This window comes from Felis catus, chromosome E1 (genome assembly GCF_018350175.1).
Source record: "Felis catus isolate Fca126 chromosome E1, F.catus_Fca126_mat1.0, whole genome shotgun sequence".
Lineage (NCBI taxonomy): Eukaryota > Metazoa > Chordata > Mammalia > Carnivora > Felidae > Felis > Felis catus.
This window is the reverse complement of record NC_058381.1, coordinates 40,661,735-40,687,200: the sequence shown is the minus strand read 5'-3', so window position 1 is coordinate 40,687,200 and position 25,466 is coordinate 40,661,735. Positions and strand designations below refer to the sequence as shown.

The following is a 25,466-nucleotide window of genomic DNA, read 5'->3' as shown; positions in this document are numbered from 1 at the left end:
AGTCGGGGCCTGGTCCTAGCTAGCGTCACGTCAGCCCGAACACCTACAAGGACTGCAGAAATGGAACAAGGATGGCAATAGCCAAGGGACAGATGGATAACGTAGTGAAATCCTAGCTTATCCCCTGAGGAAGCTGTTCAGCCACCACCACCTCTGGGAAGCCACTGAAAGCTCGGTTGGATTTTTGAGAGCTTCCCGTGTACCAAGTGCTGTTGCTAAGCACCCCTAGAAGCCTCACACCAACCCGGGAGACAGATACCCATTCTACAGAGGAGGAAACAAGCTTGCGGGAGCCTGATTTACTTGACCATGCCGCCCGGAAGTGGCGCAGGTGCAGGCGAGCTGCCACTCCTACTTGGGGCTGCTCCCTGTACTTGGGCAGGAACTTTCTCCAGCTGGGTTTCTAGAACACAGTGCCCCTGTCAGTGCCAGCATTCACTTCTTTCTGCAGGGCTTCCTCACTGTGACGGCTGAGGCTGTCCCATCATTATTTCTTCCATAAAGCCTCCCACAGTGCCCTGAACACAGTAGGCACTCAGCAAGATGAACAGATGACCGGTGCCTGGGCAGACATACCTCTATTCCCCTCTTTAAGTTAGCCTGGTTCCTTGGAGCTTACCTGTTTCTTCACCCTCCTGAAACCCTTTCTTCTTAGCACCTCTCTCATTTCTTCCACGCGGTCCTTGGACAGGGCTTAGGGGAGAGGACCACCCGTCTCACCTTGAACACGCTCTGGGTCAGCCCTTGCTTGAGGTCTGTGTTTGTCACCCGGTCAGGGTCAGGTCAGAGTTTCGCTTGGAATGCGGTACCTCGAGCTGGGTTGAGCTGGGTTATTCGTTCTCTAAGGCTCTTGTGGGAGAGGAGGGAGGCACAATGACAGACTTGGGGTTTGCAAGAATGAAAGGTATCTATTTAAAGGGAAAACAGTAACAGAATTAGGCAGAAGTGACCTGCGGAGCCTAGGCCCCACGTTCTCCCGTTAAAGACAAATCTCAGCTCGAAAGTCCAGTTTAAGATCCCCACAGCCCCTGGGAACACAAGCCCCCTGATTCTAATGCCAGCTGCTGACTGCTTCATTCATCTGCTTTTTCATCTTTTCCCATTTCTTCAGCATCTTCTGCTGTGGTCATTTCTGCTGTTCCTCCCAGTTCCGTTTGCTCTACTTCTGACTCTTTTCTGCTGGCTTCGGAAACTTTCCTCTCCAGTCCCTCCGACTCCTTTCCGCTTAAGTCCCCTGAGAGTTTCTGGTCCAGCTCTGAAGGCCTCCTGTAAATTTCTCTCGATTCCCTTCTGCTCACGTTTCCCGCTCTTTCTGCGCCTGCTTCTCCAGATGCTTTCTTGGCAACGTCTCTTGAATCTTGGCCCGTGGCTCCCAGCCCTGTTCTCTGAAAGGAACGGGCTCCCCCTACTTCCGTCTGCCCGTTTTCTTCTTGTCCAGTTGCTGTGATCCTCAGAATCTCCTGAGACAACTTGTCTTCTGTCTCTTCCTCGTTCTCAACTGGCTCTCGTTCCCAGTGCTTCATCACCTTCTCAGGCCCGTTTCTTTCTCTTCTCATTGTTTCCTTCTCCCTTACCATCATGATCTTATTTTCCAGTGCAATGGCCTCTTCTGAAAAACAGGAAATAGGAGGGAAGAAAAGTAAAAGCTTGTTCATCTCTGGGCCTGGGTGAACCTCAACCTATAGGGGCCTGTGCTTCTGAGAGATAGCACGCCCTTCCAAAAGCAGAGAAAGGGGATCATTGTTTCCTGAGCGCCAGCCCTGTTCCGGACATCGTGTGAGCTGCAGAGGTGATACCATTCGGTTGTCATGGAATTGCATAGTGTCAGTGATTCAAGTTCGCAAAGGACCCGAGACTGATGACAGAAATCACAGCCAGTGGTCACGCTGCAGATAAATAAATGGCTGGACCAGAATTTGAACCCAGGACGGTCTGCCCTCGGAGCACATTCTCTTTCCCTACGAAAAATAACATAGGAACTGGAAAATCACAGAGGGGTTCTTTTCTCCAGCACCCTTATTCTGCATTTCTCTTTGTCCCTGGGAAACACATTCATCATTTTTTGGGAGGTTCCCTATCAAAATACGAGCAGACTGTTAGCAGGAAGTTCAGCTGGAGAGCTATGTTTACAACCAAAGTGATCCTTGCCCCCATGTTTTTATGAGCTACAGAGAAAAGTCACAATCCCCTCCTGAGTTCCTCCATATTCTCTTTCTGGAAGCCCCCGGTCTCTAAGATGCCTACAAGCACGCCCCCCCCCGCCACGCCCCCCCCCCCCCCCAATACCCGAAGTTCACAGCAGGGAAAAGGCCGCCATTTGGTGGTGAACACATGTGCAATGCTGCCGCCTGCTGTTCCCGGAGGGAAGTGCCAAGCCGTACCCGGCCGCTGGCCCCAGGGCCTTCCCAGTGGGTTTTCAGGATACCTTCCCGGGCACATGGCCCGCCAAGGGGATGGGAAGCTGCAAGGTGTATCTGCCCTTTCCCTGCTGTATCTCTTCACATCAATTGCCCCTGCGGCTTCTGAGAGCAGCTCTAAGGGCCTGTGGGAGCAGGGGCAGATTCCCTCCCTGGGGAGATCCAGCCACCATATGGCAGGCTCTGGATAATAAAGGGCTGTGATCTGGCTGCTTGGGTGCCCAGAAACCTCACACCCAGCTTCCCGCTGCTGCTACTGGAGGACTTCGGCCTCGGTGCCTGGAGGGGCTCTGTCCTCCTGGGGACACGGAGCCCAGACCTGGCTGCCTCTCACTGCGATGCAGCTGGAATGATACACCACCACAGAGGGGGAGGCAGAATGTGGGTAGAAGTATGGGTTCTGGGCCAGGCTGCCTGAGACTGAAAGCCACGGTGGGACTTGAACCCTTCTGCCTCTGTGTCCTCATCCATAAAACCAGTAATACTTATTTCATAGTGTTCTCGAAGGGATCAGGAGAGTCAGCTCACATCAAGCCCTTAGAGGAGGGCCTGGCACACAGGAAGCACTGAATGGAGAACAGCCTCTTTCATCACCCCAACCCCCTGGGGCCCATCCCTGCTGACTACCGTGGGGCCTGGGGTTCCAGCCACCTCCTCTTCCCTCAATCCTTCCTAGAGCTGGGGGGTGGGCGAGGGGGGAGGTTTCAAGGGGGGTTTTCGAGGCTTCCCTGGAGGCCAGACTCCTGCGTGCCCTCCCCTGGCCCCTGCCTTAACATGCCAGCCAGGAGAGCAGTGTGATGCAGCAGGCGACAGTGTGGCTCCAAGTCAGACTGCTGTGTGACCCAGGCAGGTTACCCAACCTCACTCAGCCTCCACTGCCTCCCCAAAAAAACCAGCAGCTACTCCTAAGGTGGCGAGGACTGAGCCAGAGCCTTCCTGTCTGATGCTTAACCCTGTGCTGTGCTTACAGCGTAAGCTGCTGTCATTCTGCCCCTGTGTGTTCGCCCCTGCTATTTCCCACCAGAAGTGCCCTCCCCCTTCCTCCTCATGCCTAGAAAGCCCTTGGGCATCTTTTGGAGCCTAAAGCAGATGATTCTTCCTCTTTGGAACCTTCCCGCTCTCCCCAGAGACAGCCGGAGTTCTCTGCTGGTGCCCACAGAAGAGCGATGCCTCCCAGTCAGTAGTGCTCGCCCGCAGGAGCCCATTTGCTGACAACTCAAATCGCCTGACTTCGCCCCCGGGCTGTGGGCTCCTCTGGGGCAGGGGCTGAGCCTCTGTCTCCCCCAAATCCCACACCTTCCCAGTGCATGGCAAGTGTTTAACAAATATCTGATGAACTGGAGAAATACAGGGGTGGGCTCTCGGGGAACACGGTGTGGGCTCTGACCCCCCCCCCCAGATGGGCTGCACTGCCCGCCTCTCCTACCCCAGGGAAGGCCTGGGGTTTGCAGAGGGAGGGGGGGCACCGCAGCCAGAACGCTCAGTGGGCCGTGCCAACCCGGCACTGGAGGAGCTGCTGGAAAGTGTGGCGGAGGACTGACAGAAAAGAAGGCAGAAGAGAATCCTGAAGCTACCCCCTGGCACTCACCTTTCTCCCTCTTTTCTTTCAGTGTCTCCCTGTAGTTCGTTTTCTTCAGCTCTTCAATGATGCCCTTGTTGGCATCATCCAAGGCCTGTGGGTGGAGAGGAGCCGGTGAACCCTTTTTTTTTTTTTTAATGTTTATTTATTCTTGAGACAGAGACAGAGTGTGAGCAGGGGAGGGGCAGAGAGAGAGGGAGACACAGAATCTGAAACAGGCTCCAGGCTCTGAGCTGTCAGCATAGAGCCCGACGCGGGGCTCGAACCCACGAACTGTGAGATCATGACCTGAGATGAAGTCAGACGCTTAACCAACTGAGCCACCCAGGCGCCACCCCCCCCCCCCCCCCGGTGAACTCTCTTAACCCCTGTTGGCACCAGCAGCTCCCTTTCTCCACCCAGGCCCCTTCCCCAGCAGGCAAGGCTCTGCACCAGCCTTGCCACCCTCCCTTGTCCCCTGGCTCCTCTGTAGACTCCTGCCCTGGGGCTAATTTAGACTTCCAGACTTGGAATTACCCACACTAAGCGGTAGGGGATACACAACTGCGGGGAACTCGGACTTCACCTCCCTTGGGCTGAGCTGTGTATTTGGGAGCTGTCTCTGCTCATTCTGACCTCCTTACCAAAAGCTTCTTTTGGCTTCAGCCAGTGTAGAGTGGAAAGCCTCTAAGCACTCAGCAAGGCAGTGAGCCATGGAGAGGCCTCAGAAACACACCATGGGTGGGGCTGGGGTGCTGGCCTGTCTTCAGAGGGGCTTCCGGGGCATCTGCAGCTTCCCCAGGGGCCTGGGCCTCAGCCTGTGCGCGTGTTGTTTCGGGCACAGCAGCAGTAAACACGCGGGAACCATCCGCAGAAAGACCACGGGCCTGGATGCTCCTGTTCAGCGTTGGTCTGCCCACTAGTACACATTCCTGCCCAGGGCTGCTGGTCCAGGAAGGTGAGGCGGCAGGGACCTGGTCTCCTGAGGTGTCACCTAGGGCCGAGACTTCCCCGTGCCTCTCATTTTCAAAACACTGCCCTGCCTTCAAGGCGACCCCAGACCCTCCAAGATGGGAAAGCCCAGCCCTGCCTCCCGCCCTGGGCTCTCTCACTCCAGATCCCCTGGTCCCTGCAGCACTGGTCAAGAATAGGGATTTTTGTCTTAACCTTCCCACTGACAGCAAGCTTCCCGAGGGCCAGGACCATAGCTGTCACCTTTGGGCTGGGCAGCTCAGAGCCAGCTAGTGGTCTGCAAATATTTACTGGACTGAACTGTCAAGCTCCATCTGCAGGGCAATTGCACAGAAGGACATCAAGTGGGAGAAACCATGAGTGTGTCTAGAGAGCTCTTCCTCTGGAGGGCAAGGTGCACATTTGGGGAGTTGACCCCCCAACAGAGGAAGAAGACAGCGGTATGACGGGCCTGAGCTGCCCTGGGACAGGTGAAGGGAGGGCACAGACTGCCTCATGATGGACTCTCTTGGGAGCAATTTCCCCCTGACAGGAAAGGGGTAGTCCCACCAGGGTCCTCACAAACCACAAGCTCAAGTCCTAAAAAAACTGAGTACATCAGGTCTCTCCTCTGCCATTCCCAGCCCTTTGAGTCCAAGCTGGTCCACTGACCGTCTGGGGTCCTCTGACCCTACTCCTGCCACAGTGAGCCACCCCGTGCACCCAGTCCCAGGACCTCTCCTCTGCCTCCCACAGACTCCTCAGTGCCCATGGCCTCCTGTGCCTTCAGAGCCCTCACCCCTTCTCAGCCCAGCCAAACCCTGCTGTCCTGGTCCTTTGAAGCCCAGAATGAGGCCCGCCTCCAACTGCAGCATCCTTGGCTGTCACTTCCCAGGGTCCCTGCTCCCTTTCGCGAGTGCCTGAACCTTCAATCTGGTCCCTAAGGCCACCCATGCCCTTCGTGGTACCCCTAGTTACCATGTCTGGCCTCTCCTGACCACGGGGGCAAGCTCCCCAAGGACAAAGCCCTGCTTTTTGTTGTTGTTGTTAAGTAAGCTCCATGCCCAGCATGGAGCCCAACTTGGAACTTGAACTCACACCCTGAGATCAAGACCTGAGCTGAGATAGGAGTGCCTGGGTGGCTCAGTTAGTTGAGCGTCTGACTTCAGGTCATGATCTCACGGCTTGTGAATTCGAGCCCTGCATCGAGGCTCTGTGCCGACAGCTCAGAGCCTGGAGCCTGCTTCAGATTCTGTGTCTCCGCCTCTCCCTGCCCCAACCCCAGTCACACTCTGTCTTTCTCTCTCTCTCTCTAGAGAATAAACGTACATACACACATACATACATACATACATACATACATACATACATACATACATACATAAAAGACCTGAGCTCAGATCGAGAGTCGGACGTTCAACCAACTGGGCCACCTAGGTGCCCCGGGACAGGGGCCCTGCTTAATTCACACCAGCAGATGCTTACTGGGGTCCAGCCAGGTGCTTGCTGGTCATAGCTCTGGAGTTTCAACACGGGGCAGCCTAGGCGGGCAGTGGGAGGTGGGGAGGCCAGGGGATTCATGCCAAACTGCCTGTGTTGTCGAGGGTCGGTGCGCAGACCCTACTGAGGGTGTGTATTTGCCTGGAGTGGTTCTGGGAGCAGTGGCCAGCCTGATGCACCTGCAGGCTTCCCTGGATTCCCCTCTGGTCTCTGCGTCCTGAAGCTTGCAGTCTAGGCCGGCACTATCCAACAGAAATTTCCACCACCGTGAGAATCCTCTAGATCTGCACTATGTGGTACCTGCAAGCCACATGTGGCTACTGAGCATTTGAAATGTGGCTCGTGTGACTGAGAAACTGAATTTTACATTTTAGTTACTCTTAATGCGTTTTAATCTAAATGGCAGCATGTGGCAGGCGGCCGCCTTAATGAGAGTGAGCAGTGCAGGTCTAGGCGTGGGAGGCTGTCACACTGTATTTCTTGTTGTCTCCTGGAGGAGGCAGCATTGTACAAACTGTCAAGTCCCAAAATCAACTGAGAAGATTTCAACCAGCATTAAAGAAAAAATGAAAACTACCGTAAGAGAATATAATAGGAAATATCAACATACATAGTAATGGGAAATATGTTTTGTAAAACGTTCGTTTCTGTTATTTACTTCAATTAAAAAAAAATTTTTTTAATGTTTATTTTTGAGAGAGAGAGCAGAGCAGGGAAGGGACAGAGAGGGAGAGGGAGAGAGAGAGACAGAGAGACAGAGAGACAGAATCTGAAGCAGGCTCCAGGCTCTGAGCTGTCAGCACAGAGCCCAACGCAGGGCTCAAATTCACGAGCTGTGAGATCATGTCCTAAGCCGAAGTTGGACGCTTAACCGACTGAGCCACCCAGGTGCCCCTCTATTGTTTATTTCAAATAGAAATAGGGGCGCTAAGCGTCTGCCTTCGGTTCAGGTCACAATCTCACGGTTCGTGAGTTCGAGCCCCGCATCAGGCTCTTGGCTGTCAGCGTGGAGCCTGCTTGAGATTCTCTGTCTCCCTCTCTCTCTCTGCCCCTGCCCCACTCATACTCTCTCTTAAAAATAAATAAACTTAAAAAAAAAAGAAAGAAAGAAGAGTATCAGGGTTGCTGAATAAACTGACGGCAGTAGCAAGCATTCGAAAGCCACTATCCCTCCTAGAATGTGGCCTGCAGTTGGTGGGTAATAAATACCTGTGGACTGGCTAACTGAGGGGCTGAGGGGCTGAGGGGCTGAGGCCCACCCACCCCTTCCCACAGCCAGGGCCCAGGGGGGTGGGCAGCTCACGCTGATGATGGCTTGCTGCGCCTCGTTGTTATGAACCAGCTTCGCTCTCTCCAGGGCCTTCTCAAAGTTGCTCACGGCCGACTCGAAGTCTCTCAGCTTGACTGGAAAGCAGGGAGGAGGCACGGCACAGGTAGATTGTGACACTGTGTGTTGCACAATGCGGCTGCCTGGCTGCTTCCGGGGTCAGTGAGAAGCCCCAGGCCTCAGGCAGCATCACTGGCCAGCACCACCCTTTCCGTCACCTTCCTGGGCCATCTCACCACTAAGGACCAGAACCTAGGAGCCTGAGTCTTGGACAGCAGGCCATTCAGAGAGGTCAGAGAGGAAACTCCAGGGCAGTGGGACAACCCCATCTTCTCCCAACTTAAGATTGTTCCAGAAGTGGAAATCCATATTTTAAAAATGTTCATTCAAATTGCGCAAAAAACGCTGCGAAGGCCACGGAAATATCAAAAGGCTGGATGCGACCCACGGGCCAGCAGCTGGAGTCCAGCCCCTGCACCTGCGCGATCTGAACCCAGACAGGAAGTGGCGCTGTCTGAGCTCACTCACCCAGCTCGTTAGTGCTGGAGCTGGAACCCAGTCCCTGACTGACTGGCCAACTCCCCAGGGTTCTGAGCCTGGAATGCCCAAAGCCCAAGCTCTGCCCGCAGGGCTGCACGGCCTCTAGAACTCGGTGGCTCCCAGGCGGCTGCATCTGATTTTTTCCATCCCAGAGAGGGGAAGCTGAGAGGGGCCCAGCGGCCCTCGGGGGCAAGTGAGTCGAGAGTCGAGAGTCGACTCAGGGCAATGTCAGCTCTGACGGGTACACTGCATTTCCCCTTGAGGTTATACCATGACCTCCTAAGAAAAGGAAAGAGTTCTAGGAAAAGCTCCAGTCATCACACCTTCCCCCAGCTTAAAGCTTCCACTGGAAGTTTCTACCCATATTTTTAGGGAAGAATCTGATTTGTAAATGAGGCCCATGAGGCCCTGTGGATCTGCCCCTCATCACCCCCACCCCCGGCCCCCAGGGGCTCCAGCTGGAACTGGTCTCCCCCAGACTTTTAAATCAGCCGAACTCCTAAATGCTTCTAAATGCTGTCCCTTTGGCTGGAAAGCTCTGTCCTCAGCTCTCGGAGCAGCTGGTGCCTTCTCATCCTTCAGGTTTCTGCTTAAAAGTGACTTCCTTGGACATGAAGGCAGGAAACGGTTACCAGTGGTCGTCCCTACTGTATGCCCAACTTGGCGCCTAGAAGGTGCCAAGGAAGTATTTGCAGTACGAGTGAGTGAATGATGATGCCCTTGATTATAGCACCCGCTGCATTTCCCTCCTCACTGGGGATCAGCTGCTCACCTGGGGCAGGGCACTGAGCTCTGGTCGCGGCTTCATTGCGTCCTAACCCGGGACCTGCAGCCATTTCTTTTTCAACTTCGTGTTATGAAATATTTCAAATATACACGAAGTAGATGGAGTAGTTTGACGAGCCCCCACTACTCACCCAGCTTCAACAATGATCAAGCTCCCACCGATCTTGTTTCATCTATTCCTCCTCACCTCTGCCCCTTGCTGGCTTGCTTTTTACGACTCCATTGAGATGTAACTATCATATTATAAAGCGCACCATTTGTCAGTATACAGTTCAGTGATTCTTGGCAACTTTATGGAGGCGTGGAATGATCCCCATGACCCACTTTCAGAATACTTCCGTTACTCCGTAAAGGTCCCTCAGCAACCTGCTGAACCATTCAGCACCTCGTTTACCCCTACCCCTCCCACCGTCTGCAAAATGAGGAAGATAACACCTTTGTCATTGGTTCACATGGTGAGTAAGTGCTAGAATGCATGTGCACAGAGCACCAGGGCTGGGGGAAGTGGCGCTCTTCTGATGATGGCACAGTGCTATGCTGGTCTGTGGCCGAGCTCTTCGACAGCAGGGCCAGCTTCCGGGGTGCCCCAAGCTCTATCTGAGCCTAGCTTAAAGAAGGCACTTACCACACGCTGGGCAAAACAGAGGGGTTTATCGTCCACCCTCAGAGTCAGAATTAACCTGGCCAGACTAAGGGGCACCTGGGTGGCTTAGTCAGTTGCGCATCTGACTTTGGCTCAGGTCACGATCTCACGGTATGTGAGTTTAAGCCCCGCGTCGGGCTCTGTGCTGACAGCTCGGAGCCTGGAGCCTGCTTCGGATTCTGTGTCTCCCTCTCTCTGCCCCTTCCCCACTCGTGCTCTGTCTCTCTCTGTCTCTCAAAGAGAAATAAACATTTAAAAAAAGTTTTTTTTAAACAAATAAACATTAAAAAAAAATTAACCTGGCCAGGGATACATTGATGGTAAAGCTTCTGGCCAGGGATACATTGATGGTAAAGCTTCTGGCCATGGCATGGCAGCGGGCCCTGAGGGCTGGGAAAGGTAGGACAGTCCTCTCTGTGCCCATACCTTGTGCCTGTGCCACCAGAACGCTGGCGTTCAGCTGCCACTCGATGTCCCCTTCTTCCTCAGCACACTGCTGGGACTTCTCGCCGTAATGCTGGGCCTGCCAGGCCTGGTCCAGCTCCAAGTAGCAGCGGCCGATCTCGTGGAACAGCCAGGTCTTCTCCAGCGTGGTTTTTGCCAGCGGGATCTTCTCCTCCCACCTGGGAACACGAAGAACCAGGGTCGGCTCTTTCCACCCAAACCCTTTACTCGGCCACAGGAGGCCAGGGCTCCTTCCCGGGGCAGAACAGAACTTGTGCTCCAACTACCAGCTCTTTCAGACACGGGGATGGAGCCATAAGCGTTAAGATATTTCCAAACTAACAGAGCTATTTTGGTACATTTACGGAATCGAATCTGATACAATCGGAGATAATGTTTACAAACTTGCGTTTCAAATAACATAGGGGCACCCAGGTGGCTCAGTGGGTTAAGTGTCCAACTTCGGCTCAGGTCATAATCTCAAGGCCCCACGTCAGGCTCTGTGCTGACAGCTCAGAGCCTCGAGCCTGGATTCTGTGTCTTCCTCTTCTCTGCCCCTCCCCAGCTCATGCTCTCTCTCTCTCTCTCTCTCTCTCTTTCTCTCTCAAAAATGAATAACGTTTTTTAAAAATCTTAAGGGGTGCCTGGGTGGCTCAGTCGGTTGGGCATCTGACTTCAGTTCAGGTCATGATCTCACAGTTCATGAGTTCGAGCCCCACATGGGGCTCTGTGCTGACAGCTTGGAGCCTGGAGCCTGCTTCGGATTCTTTCTCCATCTCTCTGCACCTCCCCTGCTGGCTGTCTCTGTCTCTGTCTCTCTCTTTCTCAAATATAAAACATAAAAAAAAATTTTTTTTATCTTTAAAAATAACATAAAAATAACATTGAAGAATCTCATTAAGTATACAGAAGACAAAATCAATACCGAGAAAATATTAGAATAAAAAAAAAACGCGAGACCTCAATAAAGTAAGAGCAAGATTAGAGTTAATCATTGTCTTCGGGGGGGGGGGGTGAGATTGAGTAGTTTTTCTGCTACTTTTCCATATTTTCCAAATTAATATTTTAACAATAAGCACAGATTTACTAGAAAACATATTCTTTCTTTCTTTCTTTTTTTTTTTTAAAGTAGGCTTCACACCCAGTGTAGAGCCCAATGCAGGGTATGAACTCATGACCGTGAGATCGTGACCTGAGCTGAGACCAAGAGTCTGATACTTAACGCACTGAGCCACCCAGGAGCTCCTAAAACATTTTCTTATAAAAAGATGCACATGGGTGGGTGAACTCTCAAACTCCTCCATCTTTTGGCACATAGACACCAGGGGCCATTCAGGAAACCAAGTTGCCTGGAGCACAGGGTCCTGGTGAACGAGTCTATTTCGATCCAGCACTGAGCACCGGTAGGACAGCTGCTCTCAGGGGTAAGCGAATGGGCCCGTGGAACCTCTCCAGGCAGGCTGGTCGCCAGGCAGGCCAGGCTCTCTCCGGAGTGTCCCCGGGGCTGAGCTGCCCCATTGGAGCAGACTGTTGGCCCAGGGTTGCACATCAACACTTCAGTGATTGGGTCACCTGGAGAACTCAGCCTCCCTTCCCAGCGAGTCCACGTTGACTTCCCAGAGTCACAGAAGAGCCTCGGAAGAGATCCCCAAGGTCAGGCAGTTCCTGAACTTGCCCAAGGTGAGAACCATCTGGAGGGCTTTGTTAAAACCAGGTTCTTGGGCTCCCACCCAGACCGGTAGAATCAGAATTTCCAGTGCAGAGACAGGTATTCGTATACCTGTACTGCAGGGGATTCTTGTCACTGGGAAATTTTGAGAAGATGCTGATTCCAGCCAATTAACAAATGAGCCTCAGAGCTTACAAAACGGCTTGCCCCTGGTCACCTAGCAGAGCCTGGAGGCAAACTTGGGTCTTCTGATGCCTCTTTGCCTGGCATGCTGGCCCCTGGCTGGGAGTCTGGTGGGAAATGGGGAATCCTGGCCCGAGGGTGGGGCAGGGACAGTCCTGAGCACTCACGTGTCGATGGCTTGCTGGAATTTCCCAACTCTGGCAAAAACCCTGCCGATGTTGTCAAGGGCTCTTGACTTAGCATCAGGAAGGGCACTGTGGGGAAGAAGCAGAATAAGTTGTTCACTAGAAGCTGGCCATTCTTCGAGCTGTAGGAATTGAAAAGAAGCGAAGACAGGGCCTCTGGCCTCCAGGACTCGGGTAGGGTGGGTTGGAGGGATGATATCCAGGAGGCGAGGCTGTGGCACATAGGCCCTCTCGGGCCCTGTGGCCATGAATGAACACCTTTGGAATCTTTCCAGAGAATAATCACTCAAGAGCTTACCACATGTCCTTTGATGCAGCAATTTCCCTTCTAGGAATTTACCTGGAGAAGGGCATTCTTTAAAGCACTCTTTATAATGGTAAACATCAGAAACAATCTAAACCAGTGCCCTAGTGCTGGCAATTTTTGTGTATAAAAAAAAAAAGTCCCTCACATATTAAGTTAAAAAGCCAGATTATAGGGGCACCCGGGTGGCTCAGTCGGTTAAGCATCTGACTCTTGATTTCGGCTCAGGTCATGAATCTCACAGTTTGTCAGTTCGAGCCCAGAGTCAGGCTCCATGCTGGCAGCATGGAGCCTGCTTGGGATTCTCTCTCTTCTCTCTCTCTCTCTCTTTCTCTCTGCTCCTCCCCTGCTTGCTCTGTCTCGCTCTCAAACTAAATAAATAAACCTAAAAAAAAAAGTCAGATTATAGGAGCATATACTAGGTCTATCGCCCTGTTTGTACCAAAAATAAACATGCAGGCCTGAGGCACGATGCTGTGCCCCTGGCCTGATGATGGAGGAAGGAGCCATGGATGAGTTACGCTCAATGCACGGAGTACAAGTGTAGAAGGTGGAAAAGGCTGGAAACAGATTCTCCCTAGAGCCTATAAAGGGAGCACAGCCCTGCCAACACATTGGTTCTGGCCCAGTGACAATGGCTTACGACTCTACCCTTCAGATCTGTAAGAGAATGAGCGTGTGTTATTTTCACTCACCAAAAAAGAAGTGAATGAATAAGAAGTGGGCATTTTTTAAAAGATTTTCTCTCTTTTTTTTTTAATAAGGTTTATTTGTTTACTTTGAGAGAGAGAGAGAGAAAAAGAAAGAGCACAAGCATGCGTGGGAGGGACAGAGACAGGGAGAGGGAGAGAATCCCAAGCAGGCTCCACACTGTCAGCACAGAGCCCGATGTGGGGGTCAAACTCATGAACTGTGAGATCAGGACCTGAGCTGAAATCCAGAGCCGGATACTTAACCGACTGAGTCACCCAGGCACCCCTAAAGATTTTATTTTCAAGCAATCTCTACACCCAACGTGGGACTTGAACTCAACCCCAAGATCAAGAGTTGCATGCTGCATGGACTGAGCCACCCAGGTGCCCATTTTTTGGCACCTAAAATGAGCACCTGGGTGGCTCAGTTGGTTAAGCGTCTGACTTCGGCTCAGGTCATGATCTCGTGGTTCGTGGGTTCGAGCCCCACATCGGGCTCTGTGCTGACAGCTCAGAGCCTGGAGCTTGCTTTGGATTTTGTGTCTCCTTCTCTCTCTGCCCATCCTTTATTCTCTCTCTCTCTCTCAAAAATAAATAAACATTAAAAAAAATTTTTTTAATGGGCATTTTTAAAAGAAGTTGAGAGGTGGGCGCCTGGGTGGCTCAGTCGGTTAAGGGTCCAACTTCGGCTCAGGTCGTGATCTCTCGGTCCGTGAGTTTGAGCCCCGCGTCGGGCTCTGTGCCGACACTCAGAACCTGGAGCCTGCTTCTGATTCTGTGTCTCCCTCTCTCTCTGACCCTCCCCCCATTCATGCTCTGTCTCTCTCTGTCTCAAAAATAAATAAACATTAAAAAAAATTATTTTTTTAATAAAAAAAAGAAGTTGAGAGGATGTAAGTCTAACTATTAACAGTGATTACCCAGGGGGAATGAGAGTATGAGGAAAACTATTTATCCATATTGTTTAAATTGTGTACAGTATTCCTGTAACAACAGAAAAGAGAGTAAGATATTTCCATAAAGAAAAACACAATTGTTCCCCTTACATTGGTTCTTTACCATCACCACCATACGAACACTCTGATCTGTCAAAAACTTCCTCCCCAACAAAGAAAATAAGAAAACCCTCCTCCAATGCTCCCGTCACCCCCAGCATCTCCTCTCACTCTTTCCCTCGTCCCCACCCAAGGCCCTGCCATCCAGCGGGCTCCTGTGTCCCCCATGAAACTTGGCACCTTGGACTCATTCTCCCCAGTGTGAACAGAGCCTGCCTTTCAAACATGCACATCTCATCAGGCCATTGCTCTCCCCGCAGAAACATGCACACAAAAGCACCGAGTTGCACTATATTGTTCTGCATGATGACAAAAATGGAACATCCTGCATGTCTGCCCGCAGGGACACAGTGCAAGAAAGTACGTTGTGTGCTGAAATTCCTTTCTCTGGAGCCATTTAAAGGACGAGACCCTTTCCAAGGCACATGCTTTTTAAAAACCACAAAAACGAGTTGCTTTTGTTTTGAGAATCCTAGGTATGCGCTTATGTACAGAAATACACAGGTAAATATATTGCAAAGGGGCCAGAAGGCCACATGTCTACATGACCCCGGGAAGTGAGGGGGGTGTGGTCCTGGGAGGTGGGGGAGGAGGGGGGGACTTTCAAGTTCTGCTCTCCGTGCCACAGAGCTCTGGACCAAGTACCACACTCACATTAGTACTTGTGTAAAAACAGACTCGGCCCGGGGCGCCTGGGTGGCGCAGTCGGTTAAGCGTCCGACTTCAGCCAGGTCACGATCTCGCGGTCCGTGAGTTCGAGCCCCGCGTCGGGCTCTGGGCGGATGGCTCAGAGCCTGGAGCCTGTTTCCGATTCTGTGTCTCCCTCTCTCTCTGCCCCTCCCCCGTTCATGCTCTGTCTCTCTCTGTCCCAAAAATAAATAAACGTTGAAAAAAAAATTAAAAAAAAAAAAAAAAACAAAAACAGACTCGGCCCTCAGTCCTCTTCAGCATGGGATCTAGACTGCCACTCCCCATAGGTCCTGCCCCACCCCCCGCAGCTTCCACCCCTGCTGCTTCTCTCTCTCCGCCTAGGGTGCCCTCCTCCCTCTCCGCTGGTCCACTTGGTTGACCTGTCCTCTCCGAGGCCCCCTCAGCTCCCGCCAGTGCTCCCACCTGCCTCTCCTTGGACCTTCACCCACATTGTGCACCTGCTGCTCTGATGGCACCCCCGATGGCAGCCTCCCCCTTCTAGAGAGGGTGCTCTGCTATGGTGTGATGAATCAATGAATGGATGAATGCTAACTTATTCATAATACCGTGTAACAAGAAATAATAGCAATGATAAAGCATGCAATCTAGAGTGTCTGAAGGGAGAAATGAGGGCTGGCAGGCTCTGGAGGTGGGAGGCACATGTGGGGCATTGCTGATTACAACGAGGGAGGACCTGAACTCACAAACAAGACTGGAGGCCCCTTCATGGGTGTTAAAAAGGGCCTAACGTTATCAAAAGAACACCTGTATTCGTTTAGCCACTTGGCGTGCATTTATCACATGCCCACTAAGTGGCAGCTGCTGGAAAGGGAAAGGGGTATATGATAGTCCCTTCCAAAGTCCAAGGGGAGCCAAGATCCACATGGAGTGTGGAGAGGGAACATTAAAGGGGGATTTCTATATCACCCAGGGGACACACATTTAAAATTTGAAGGGGGTGGTGGTGCCTGTGCCTGAGTGGCTCAGTTGGTTAAGCAGTGGACTCCTGATTTCAGCTCAGGTCATGATCTCGCGGTTCAGGATCAAGCCCCACATTGGGCTCCACAGTGACAGTGCATGAAGCCTGCTTCTGATTCTCTCTCTCCCTCCCTCACTCATGCTCGCTGTCCCTCAAAACAAATAAACTTGAAAAAATTGTCTTAAATAAACAAAATTTGAAGGATGGGAAGGAGGGAGCTGATAAAGAAAGTGCTGGCTAGAGAGAAGGACGTCCTCTTTAGGGGCTGCAGGAACAGAGCCACAAGGTGCTGGCTGAGGCCCAAGATGCCCAGGGGCCTGGAGAGAACTAGGTCAATTGGGGCCAGGACAAGTCAGGTCAGGAAGGGCAGACCACGCTGAGCAGAACTGGGAGCTGGAACTTCATCCCGACCCACGACTGGACTTGTTTTGCACAGAAGGGCCAGGTGGGCTCCAGGAAACCCAGGATGGAGGAATCAGTTTAGAAATGAGGAGGGTCTGGACTGAGCTGTGGGAGGGAAATGGAAAAACACCGAGGAGACAGGAAGGAGGAGGCCCAGACAAGATGTAGGCTGGCTGGGCATGAGCACGGAAGGGAGGGAGGAATCTGAGAAGCTGCCTGGGTTCCTTCTTGGGGACTGAGTGGCCAAGAGAGCCATCCCCGCAGAGAACCCTGGAGCAAGAGGTTGGGGAGGAAGATAAGGGGTTCCACTTTGGACATGTTAAATTTGGGATTCCTGTGGGACACCCAAGTGAAAATGCCTGGGATTCGGTTGGCTATGCGGACCTGGGGCTCAGGAGGGAGGGGTGGTGAGAAGCAAAGGTAATAAGTAAGTCCTCAGGGCCTGGGAGACAGCTGGATTCATGGCACTGTCAACACATATTTCATCCTCATAGTCCCTGAGTCGGTATTATTATGCCTTCATCAGAGATGAGCAACTTAATCAAATCCACACAGCCTCAGAGTGCCAGAGCCGGGAATCAAACCTGGGAATCAAACCCGGCCGTGTCTCCAAAGCTGCTGGGTTGTTTTCTACTTCCAGAACAGCCGCTATGGGATACTTCTGCTCAGTACGCAAAGGCCAGTGAGAGATGAACTGGGAACGAATAGCACATGGGGCTCCGGTGAGTGAGGAGAGGGTGGGAGGCAGGAGCCTTCAAGGAATATGGTTTGACCCAGGGGCGCCGGGGTGGCTCAGTCGGTTGAGCGTCCAACTACGGTTCAGGTCATGGTCTCGTGGTTTGTGGGCCCCGCGTCGGGCTCTGTTCTGACAGCTCAGAGCCTGGAGCCCGCGTCAGATTCTGGGTCTCCCTCTTTCTCTGCCCCTCCCCCACTTGCACTCTGTCTCTCTCTCTTTCTCTCTCTCTCTCTTTCAAAAATAAACATTAAAAGATTTTTTAAGAAGAAGAAGGAGGAGGAGGAGGAGAAGGAGGAGGAGGAGAAGGAGGAGGAGGAGGAGAAGGAGGAGGAGGAGGAGGAGGAGGAGGAGAAGAAGAAGAAGAAGAAGAAGAAGAAGAAGAAGAAGAAGAAGAAAAAGAAGAAGAAATAGGGTTTGACCCAAATGGAGGAGTGACAGGGAGCGCTGTGCAGAAGTGGGTTCACAAGAGGCCTTGGGTGCCAAGTGAAGGCAGGTGGTTTGAACCCGCAGACAACAAGGGGCCAAGGCCAGTGTGTCAACAGGGTTAGAAGGGTTGGGGGATGAAATGCAGGTCACTGGAGGTGAGGTGTGGGAGCAGCTGGAGGCAGAGACAGCCGAGCCCCTGACCTGTGACCGGAAATGGATAATGGGAGGTGGGAGAGAGGCTCAGACTGTGGGCAAATGGGAACCGAGCAGGGGGACGTCATGGAGGGCTCTACAGGTTAGATTCAGGATGACTGGAAACTGATGGCACCTTGAGAGGGACCCTCAAGTCTTGGGAATAGCTGAGAGCTGGTATTCGTACTATTATGGATACCTGGCACTGTCCTCAGATCTTTACATGGACTTCTGCGTGGCTTCTTCCTTCCCCCCTATCAGGAAGGGGCTACTGTTATGCCCATTGACAGAGGACACCCAACTGGGACAGGGGAAGTCCCTTGCCTAAGGCCCCACGGCTGCGGTTTTCGCTGCGAGGTACAATTCCAAAGCCCAGGTGAGGTGGACTCTAGAGCCCCGTGCTTTTGGTCAGCACCACAGTTTCCAAGACCCTGCTCGATCTGACCCCTGCCATTTCGCCTGGCTTCCTCTTGGTCACTCTTCCCCTGGCAATACTCTGTGCTCTCCAGCATCAAGCTTCCATCGGCCTCCTTCAGGGTCCTCCCACAGACCAAGTGTGCTCCCCAGGGCCCAGTCCTATCCTCCTGGAATATACTCCTCATAGCACTGGGTCCTGTATTTCTCCTTTGTGACACGTCTCACAATTACCATTTATTAGCTATGTCATTTTTTTGTTTTACATCTGCAGGGAGATGACCCTTATTTTGGGTCACTGCTGTGTTCTTAATGCTAGCAACATGTGGCAAGTCTGGGGTTGATATATGCTTGTTGAAATGATTTAAGAACAGAAATACCCTTGGGGCACCTGGGTGGCTCAGTTGGTTAAGCCACCCACTCTTGATTTCGGCTCAGGTCATGATCTTGCAGTTCGTGAGATAGAGCCCCGAGTCTGGCTCTGCACTGACAGTGTGGAGCCTGCTTGGGATTCTCTCTCTCTCTCTCTCTCTCTCTCTCTCTCTCTCTCTCTCAAAATAAATAAATAAAAACTTAAAAAAAAATAAAGAATAGAAATACCCCTCAGAGCCAAACCTCTGGGAGCTTTCTGGCATTGGGGCCACTTCCTTCCTCTTTGTGGCAAAAAAGCTGACAGTCTAGGTCCGCCTCTTAGCCTCGGTCCTAGGAGTTCACCCGCCAGCAGTCCTGGCAAAAGGCCAGGCACGGCCCCTGCCCCCCTCGTCTGCAGGCCCACGGGCCTCAGCCGCTCAGCTTTTCCGGGACACTCACTGTTCCTTGGCGATCTCCAGGTCCTTCCGGTGGCTCTGCAGGGCTGCGACCATCTGCCCCAGCTCAATCTGGGCGTTCCCTATGCAGCTGTACAAGTTTCCAAGCAGCTCATCCTTGTTGGGCACCTCCTCTTTGTTCCATTCCAGCACCTTCTTCAGCACCTTCTCAGCCTTCTGAAGGCTCCCTTCGGCATTGCCGCTGCTCAGCACTAGGAAGGGGAACAGGGGACGTGGAGGCGGGAGCAGCCTCCTCAGGCTGAGGGGAGAACCCACCTCCCCACAGGGGATACCATCCACAGGCCAGCGAAACCAGGGTCTCAGGCCACAGTGCTGCATTCCACCGCCTGGCGAAGGCCTCGCCCTTCCAAGAACACTACCCACACATGTCAATGTCCTCGAGGCTCTTGAGGATGTAGCGGGCTGTCTGTGAGGGCTGCCGTTTGCGGTCTCGCAGCCATTTCTCTTGCATCAGCTTCCGGTCCCGCTCCCTGGCATAGATGGGCTTCTGCTGTCTCCAGAAGTTACTGCGGGTGTCCAGGTAGTTGATGCCTGTCATGATGAGGTCCTCCACGGTCAGGCCGTGCTTGATGGTGCCTTTGATCAGGTCTGGGGAGAAGGGTGTGAGGAGAAACCAACTAGAACAGGCATGTAAGGGAGCTACCTCCTCTTGGCTGGGGATCCTTGCTGCGGGGGCCCCTGTGGGGCTCTCTGTTTTGAGTTGGAGAAAGCAAGGGCACATAGGTGACAGAGTAGCTCTATGTGGACCCAGGTGAGGCCAGAGCCCCCTTTCCAGGCACTCCCAGGGTGCCGAATTCAGTGCACAGGCCTCTTATGGCAAGACAGAAGGAGCTAGCAGAAGGGGCAGCTGGCGGATAGCTTTCTGAAAGGACCCCAACCCGCAGGGCTCCCTTATTTCAGGTTGTGTCCTCTGAGAAGACTAAGTATGAATGCACAACCTGGTCCAGGTTACCAGTGCCAAGTGATTCCCCAGGTGCCAGTGGGTCAGTGCAAGCTGGGAGCCGGGGTGGGGGAGTGGGGGCGTGCCCAGGCTCTGCCCGCCTGCCTGATCCGAGGTTAGAGCTGGTAGCAAAACTGCAGGGCTTCTTGGGGATAAATTTCAGGCTACCCCTTCCTCCACAGAAGATCCTCTGGAGGGAAGGAAGTTTTCAGGCCTCTTTCAGAGATGGGCCAGCAGTGAAGCTGCTCGAGACACAGACCTGCAGGGCGTTCTGCAGATGCCCTCAGGAAGTCAGTTCTGGAGAAAAGGCATTTGATTCAAGGATGGATCCTGCTTAGGCTTCTCAGCTAACGGCAAGACTCCCACCCTCCCATTTCATTTCAAGGCTCTGCCCCATTTTCTGCCACCGCCAGCACAGTGTGGTGGAAGGAGCGCTGGACCTGAGGTTAGGAGGCCGGCCTCTGGTGCCAACTTTGCCATGAACTTGCTTGTCACCTTGGACAAGTTACTCCCCATTCAGGGTCTCTCTTTCCTTATCTATAAAAGGGGGGATTAGACCAGATGACGTTTCAGAACATTCGAGTACTAGTATCGTAGGATTTCCCCCCAGCAAGTCCCAGCTAGATTCCTTTGCCCGTTGTACAAATTGAAGGCTCAGAGGATGCCCCTCCAAGGACCCACATCTCTGGTGTTCCCTCGCAGGGCACCATCATGCCAAGAGCACTGGTTCTGAAATGGGACGTCTTAAGATTCAAGTCCACTGTTTACCTATGCGCCACCTTAGGTGAGTTACTTAACCTTTCTGCACCTGAGTTTCCTCATCTGTAAATGAGAATGCTAGGAAAACCTGTCCATAGGAGCACATCGGCTCATGTTACACGACAGGCTCTGTCTCCCGCTCGTGCATTAAGCACCCGTCCCAGATTTCTTCTGCCCCAAGTTCCCTGTCGCAAACAAAGTATCTGAAACCTTCATCCAAAAGGAGCTTCTCCAGATACTCCTTGTCCACGTAGAGCTCGCCCAGGAGCTGGCGGACAATCTTCTCACTCTTCAACGAGCCCTTCCGCTTGGACTCTATCTTGGGGTGGTGTACGAGGTGTCTCATGGGATGAGGCTTCTGCTGGGCTTTCATACTCTGGGAAGATGGAGTGACACCCGACAGAGCCTCAACAGGGATCACAGAGTACCCAGTCATGGCCCCAGAGTCTGTGATCCCAGACATCTCCTCCAGGGCCCTCTCTGTGCACCCAGAACCACGGAGTGTGTCTGGTCTGGGAACAAGACCGCTCTGGGGCTGGGGCAGAATCCCATGGCCGCCCGTGATGGGCAGGAGCTGACCGTCCCCAGGTAAGAAGGCCACCGAGACCTGTGCTGCTCAGGCCCATGTGGGCTTCTCCTTGGGCGGGCTGTGGCGTCAGAACCCAGGCCCTCACCTCAGCCTGCTTGCTCAAGAAGGAGACGTCCCCTTTGTTCTTCAGCTTAATTGAAGAAGGACCTGCAAGGAGAGAAGTCTGGCTCAGGTCTGCCAGGCCCTCAGGCACGATCTATCACCTACTTTTATGTAGAAATGGCTGCCTTTGGCAGGGGGTGGTGGAGGTTGTGGCAAAGCTGGCTCTGAGCGAGCCCAGCAGGTTAATGGTACCCGGGTGCTTGGAAGGAATAACAGCCTCCTAAGAGCTGGGCACCCCCCTCTAGCCCAAGGCCAAGGCCGCCAAATTTCCAAAGGAAGGCAGTCCCTAAGCACTGGAGGAGCTCTCTATCCCCAGGCATTTCCACACTCTGCCGCCCACCCAAGGAGGCAAACTCGTGCTCTCCTCCCTCCTCCCCCTGCCACCAACCTGACAGGTAAGTCCAGTCCTTGGTGCAGATGTGGTAAGAGAGGAGGCCAGGTCCTAGGGCAGGCTATGCTCAGAACCCCAACCTACTCTATGAAACCAGGCCAAAGACAGGCCTAATGTGAACAGCCTTCTCATCTGGCTTGGAGGAGAACCAGAAGTTGCAGAGCTGAGCACAGTGGCTCAGGAGCTGGTCCTCTAGGTAGACAGTTCCTAATCTCCAACAAAATCAGCAGCAGCTAAATCCAAGCATGCTCCCTGCAGGCCTGGTGGTGGCTGCTCACTCGTATCTCCAAGCCTAAGGATTCCAAGAGCCTCCCTGGATAAGGGCACAGGTCCAATGGTCACTCACTTCCCACTGAGTTGTTGATGGCTTCCTGGGCTTTCTGAATTCCAACTTTGAATTCTCGGTCAGGCCGCAGCTTGTAGCCTCGATGATAGAACACCAGCGCAAACTCAAAGTCCCCCATGGTGTACAAGGTCTCAGCCTTTTGTAAAATCCCCTGAAATGAGAGAAGTCAAATTGAGGGGGACAGACAAGGCTTTATGGGACTTAGGCGTGGTGGAACAGAGAGGGTCCTGGGTTGAGGATCCAGGTTGGGATGCAGGGGCAGGTAGCTAAGTAAGTGACCTAAGGCGAGAAAACGGCATCAAACCCTAGGCAATCTGGTTAGCCCGAGTCCTCCCACCCATACGTAAAGTCACCTTACAGAAAGTCGGGTCACCCTGGAGTGAAGCCTCAGCATCCTGCAGGGATTTCTCCAACTCTCCCATCTTCAGGAAGCATTTGGACCGGGCAACCAGGCAGTTCTTATCTCCATTCTGAAGGTGAAGAGCCTAAGAAACGAACCACCCGGGTCGACAGGCACCGGGCAGCACGAGGAAGAAGCGGGACCGGAAAGGGCCTCCCAAACCCTCCTGCCAGGGCTTCCGGGGGATTCCTCAGGCCAGCAAACATGTCTCTGGATCTGATCAGACCAGAAGCAGCATAACACTGATCTTTGCTCCGCCAACTTGACTGTCTGCACGTAGCTCCTCTCAGACAAGGTCAAAGCACTAGTTGTTGGGGAAGCGACTGGCTGAGAGAGATGCAGATACCACTCTGTGGATACATGGAATTTCCCCAAAACGTCTCGGATTCCTCCGGACCACTCAGGTGACGGAAGCTTAGGATTTTTTTGCGCCTACTGAGTTCACCTACAAACCTCAAAAGGCTGCACTACACTCAAAATACATTTGTGAGGCTAAGCACTCTGAAGGCTAACGAAATGGGTTTTAGGACACCTGCCACTTGAGGCATCCATTCCCCAACTCTCTCTTCCTTACTCCCTTATTGAGAAGGAATCACTATTTCAGGAGATCAAGATGAAAATGCTAGCAAAACTGAAACTGTGATTTGGGGAGTAAGGCGAGAATGGAACACTTCTCCCCATGTCCTCTCTTCTGTCTGAAATCATCATAGGTGCTTTGACATACTGTCCTTCCTGAGGCATCAGACTGTACTCACACCTTTCTAAGACCTACTTTTTACAGGAAGCAGCTACTGGCTTTTCCGGAAGAAGGCTACTTCTCAACCAAAGCTATTTTCCCTCAGGGTGTTCTTTTCACTCTGCCTGAGCTTCTCTAGGATGGAATGCGATCCTGAAAGAGGAGACTGGGTGGAGGCAGGGATCCTGAACTCAACCCTTAACCCATCTGGCCAACCAGTTCTGGTTTTAGGGTGTGGTTGGTGAGCCAAAGGGACAAAAGACTTTGGGTAGCAGTGGAGAAGCTTGACTTTAGGGGGAGTCTTGGGACTGGTTAGAGGGCTATCCTGCCACTCCCTTTGGAATAAGAAGGATTGGTTGTAAAAGAAATTGTGGTAAGAACATCTAACAGCTTACTTGTGAGGGAGTATGTATGGTGGTTAGTATCTAGCACTGGAATCTGACTGCCTGGGTTTGAATCCTTTCTCTTGCCAGTTCAATGAATCTCGGACACGTAATCCACTTCTACATCAGTTTCCTCGTCCATAAAATGGATTCATAACAGAACCTCCCTCCTAGGGTCATACTGTGCTTAGCACCGTAGGACGAGGTGGATCGAGTCATACTAAGGTTATGTACAATGTTAGTGCTATACTGACCATCTGTGAGCAACTGTGTGCCAGAGATTGCACCACTTGTATATGCAGCCTCCAAGGGTAATAAAGGCTGCTCTGTGGAAAGAGGCCAGTGAGTCACAAAACATTCAGCAAAAAGTAGAAGTCACTGTTAATGCAGAGAATGGTTATTAACAGCAGAAGGCAAGTGAGAATTGGTAGAAAATGGCCGAGCGGTGCCAGTAGTGCGTCAATTAGGCACAATTGAATCATAGAAACAATAGGGTCCTCCAGCACCACGAGGCCCTCAGTGTCACCGGGAATTAGAAGGGGTGATGAGTAATCGGTACGTTCAGAGCGCGACTCACATTGCTGAAGCTCTGGGCAGCTTTAGAGAACTCCCCGCACAGATACAACCGCTCGCCTTCCGCCATGTAAGAGGGAAAGGTGCTTCGCAAGGTGTCAGCTTCTGGGTCCGACATGGTGACCGCATGCGGTGACGCTGAAGCAGAGAAAGGGAGGAAAAGAAGCCGGAGAACCTGTGTGTGGCGTGTAGAAGCCCCGTCTCCTAGCAACCGGGAAGCGCAGAGGTGCTTCCGGCCCCTCCCCTCGCCCCTTAGGGGCGGGAGTCCCCGGGACAACCGCTTCCAGTGTGCGCATGCGCCGGCCCAGCAGCGCACTGGGTGAGGGCGTGACCCGCGCGTGGCTGGTGACTGCAAGGTGGCTGCAAGGCGGCTGCGCTAGGCCGTGTTTACTGTTGCCTGCTCCGTCGGTTTTCTCCCAGGTTGCATCGTGTCCAGAATTTACAGCCAGCAAAGTGGGAAGAGGATTGGAGGCAGAATTCCAAGTAGGGCTAAGGCATACGTGACAAGGAGGTGTGCACCATGTACGGCCACATTCAGGATGTGAGGATTTGCAAAAGACAGCGGAAGATACTGTTGGGTTGAACCCTACTTTAACCCATTTATTGAGCACCTGCTAGGGGCAGGGTCTGATCGAGGCCTTTCCTGACTTTCCCCATTCCCTCACTCTCTCTGTCAACAAGGTAGACTAGATTATTTCAGATTACAACAAACAACCTGCCTTTGCGACATTACTTTTTTTTTTTTTTTAAGTTGATTTTGAGAGAGAGAGAGAATCCCAGGTAGGCTCTGCACTGTCAGAGCAGAGCACTGTGACGCTGGGATCCATTTCACAATCATGAGATCATGACCTGAGCTAAAACCACGAGTCCCGGGCTTAACCGACTGAGCCATCCAGGCACCCCTGCGACGTTACTTTTTAAACGTCAACTTCCAGCGGCCCCTGAGGCTCAGTCGGCTGTGTGTCTGACTCTTGATTGCAACTCAGGTCATGATCTCGCTGTTCTTGAGTTCCTGTGTCCGGCTTTATGCTGGCAGTGTGGAGCCTGCTTGGGATTCTCTCTCTCTCCTCTCTCTCTCTTTCTCCCCCCAACTTGCACTGTCTTGGTCTCTCTCAAAAATAAATAAATAAACTTTTTAAAAAAGTATTAAAAAAACCCAAAACATCAACTTCCAAAGCCAATGAGATTGTGACCTCCATTAAGGCAGGGGCCTTGTCATAACCTTGTATTTCCAAAAGTCAACTGTCTGGCACATAGTAGGAGCTAAATAAATCATTGTTAAAGTTTAAATAGTAAAAAGATGGTCTTAACACACACATGTACACAC

At 52.4% G+C, this 25,466-nt stretch overlaps 1 protein-coding gene across 3 annotated transcripts; it reads right to left on the bottom strand.

Moving 5' to 3' along the window:
- Nucleotides 1-888: 888 nt before the first annotated feature.
- ODAD4 (outer dynein arm docking complex subunit 4) lies at nt 889-24,428 on the bottom strand. Of its 3 annotated transcripts, XM_006940348.5 has the most exons (12): nt 24,144-24,428; nt 22,401-22,532; nt 22,048-22,198; nt 21,294-21,355; nt 20,830-20,995; nt 19,284-19,508; nt 18,904-19,111; nt 12,186-12,272; nt 10,149-10,345; nt 7,730-7,830; nt 4,006-4,090; nt 889-1,609 (listed from the first exon to the last, which is right to left on the bottom strand). In XM_006940348.5, the coding sequence occupies exons 1-12, from the start codon at nt 24,255-24,257 to the stop codon at nt 1,074-1,076; spliced, it is 2,064 nt and encodes a 687-aa protein (XP_006940410.3). In that variant the 5' UTR covers nt 24,258-24,428; the 3' UTR covers nt 889-1,073. The 3 variants fall into 3 exon arrangements, 2 of the variants coding, with proteins under 2 accessions (XP_006940410.3, XP_044901007.1); XM_045045072.1 differs by lacking the exon at nt 22,401-22,532 and having other exon boundaries at nt 24,144-24,391; XR_002738025.2 differs by lacking the exon at nt 7,730-7,830 and having other exon boundaries at nt 1,567-1,609; nt 24,144-24,394.
- Nucleotides 24,429-25,466: the final 1,038 nt, after the last annotated feature.

Bases quoted from the DNA above. Each gene is read 5' to 3' on its own strand.
- ODAD4 (XM_006940348.5), bottom strand. From the start codon at position 24,257: ATGTCGGACCCAGAAGCTGACACCTTGCGAAGCACCTTTCCCTCTTAC. The intron at 12,273-18,903 runs GTGAGTGTCCCG...TCTTCCCCACAG, and splicing joins CTGGAGATCGCCAAGGAACA to TGCCCTTCCTGATGCTAAGT. The intron at 1,610-4,005 runs GTGAGTGCCAGG...CCTGTTTTTCAG, and splicing joins GAAAGAAAAGAGGGAGAAAG to AAGAGGCCATTGCACTGGAA.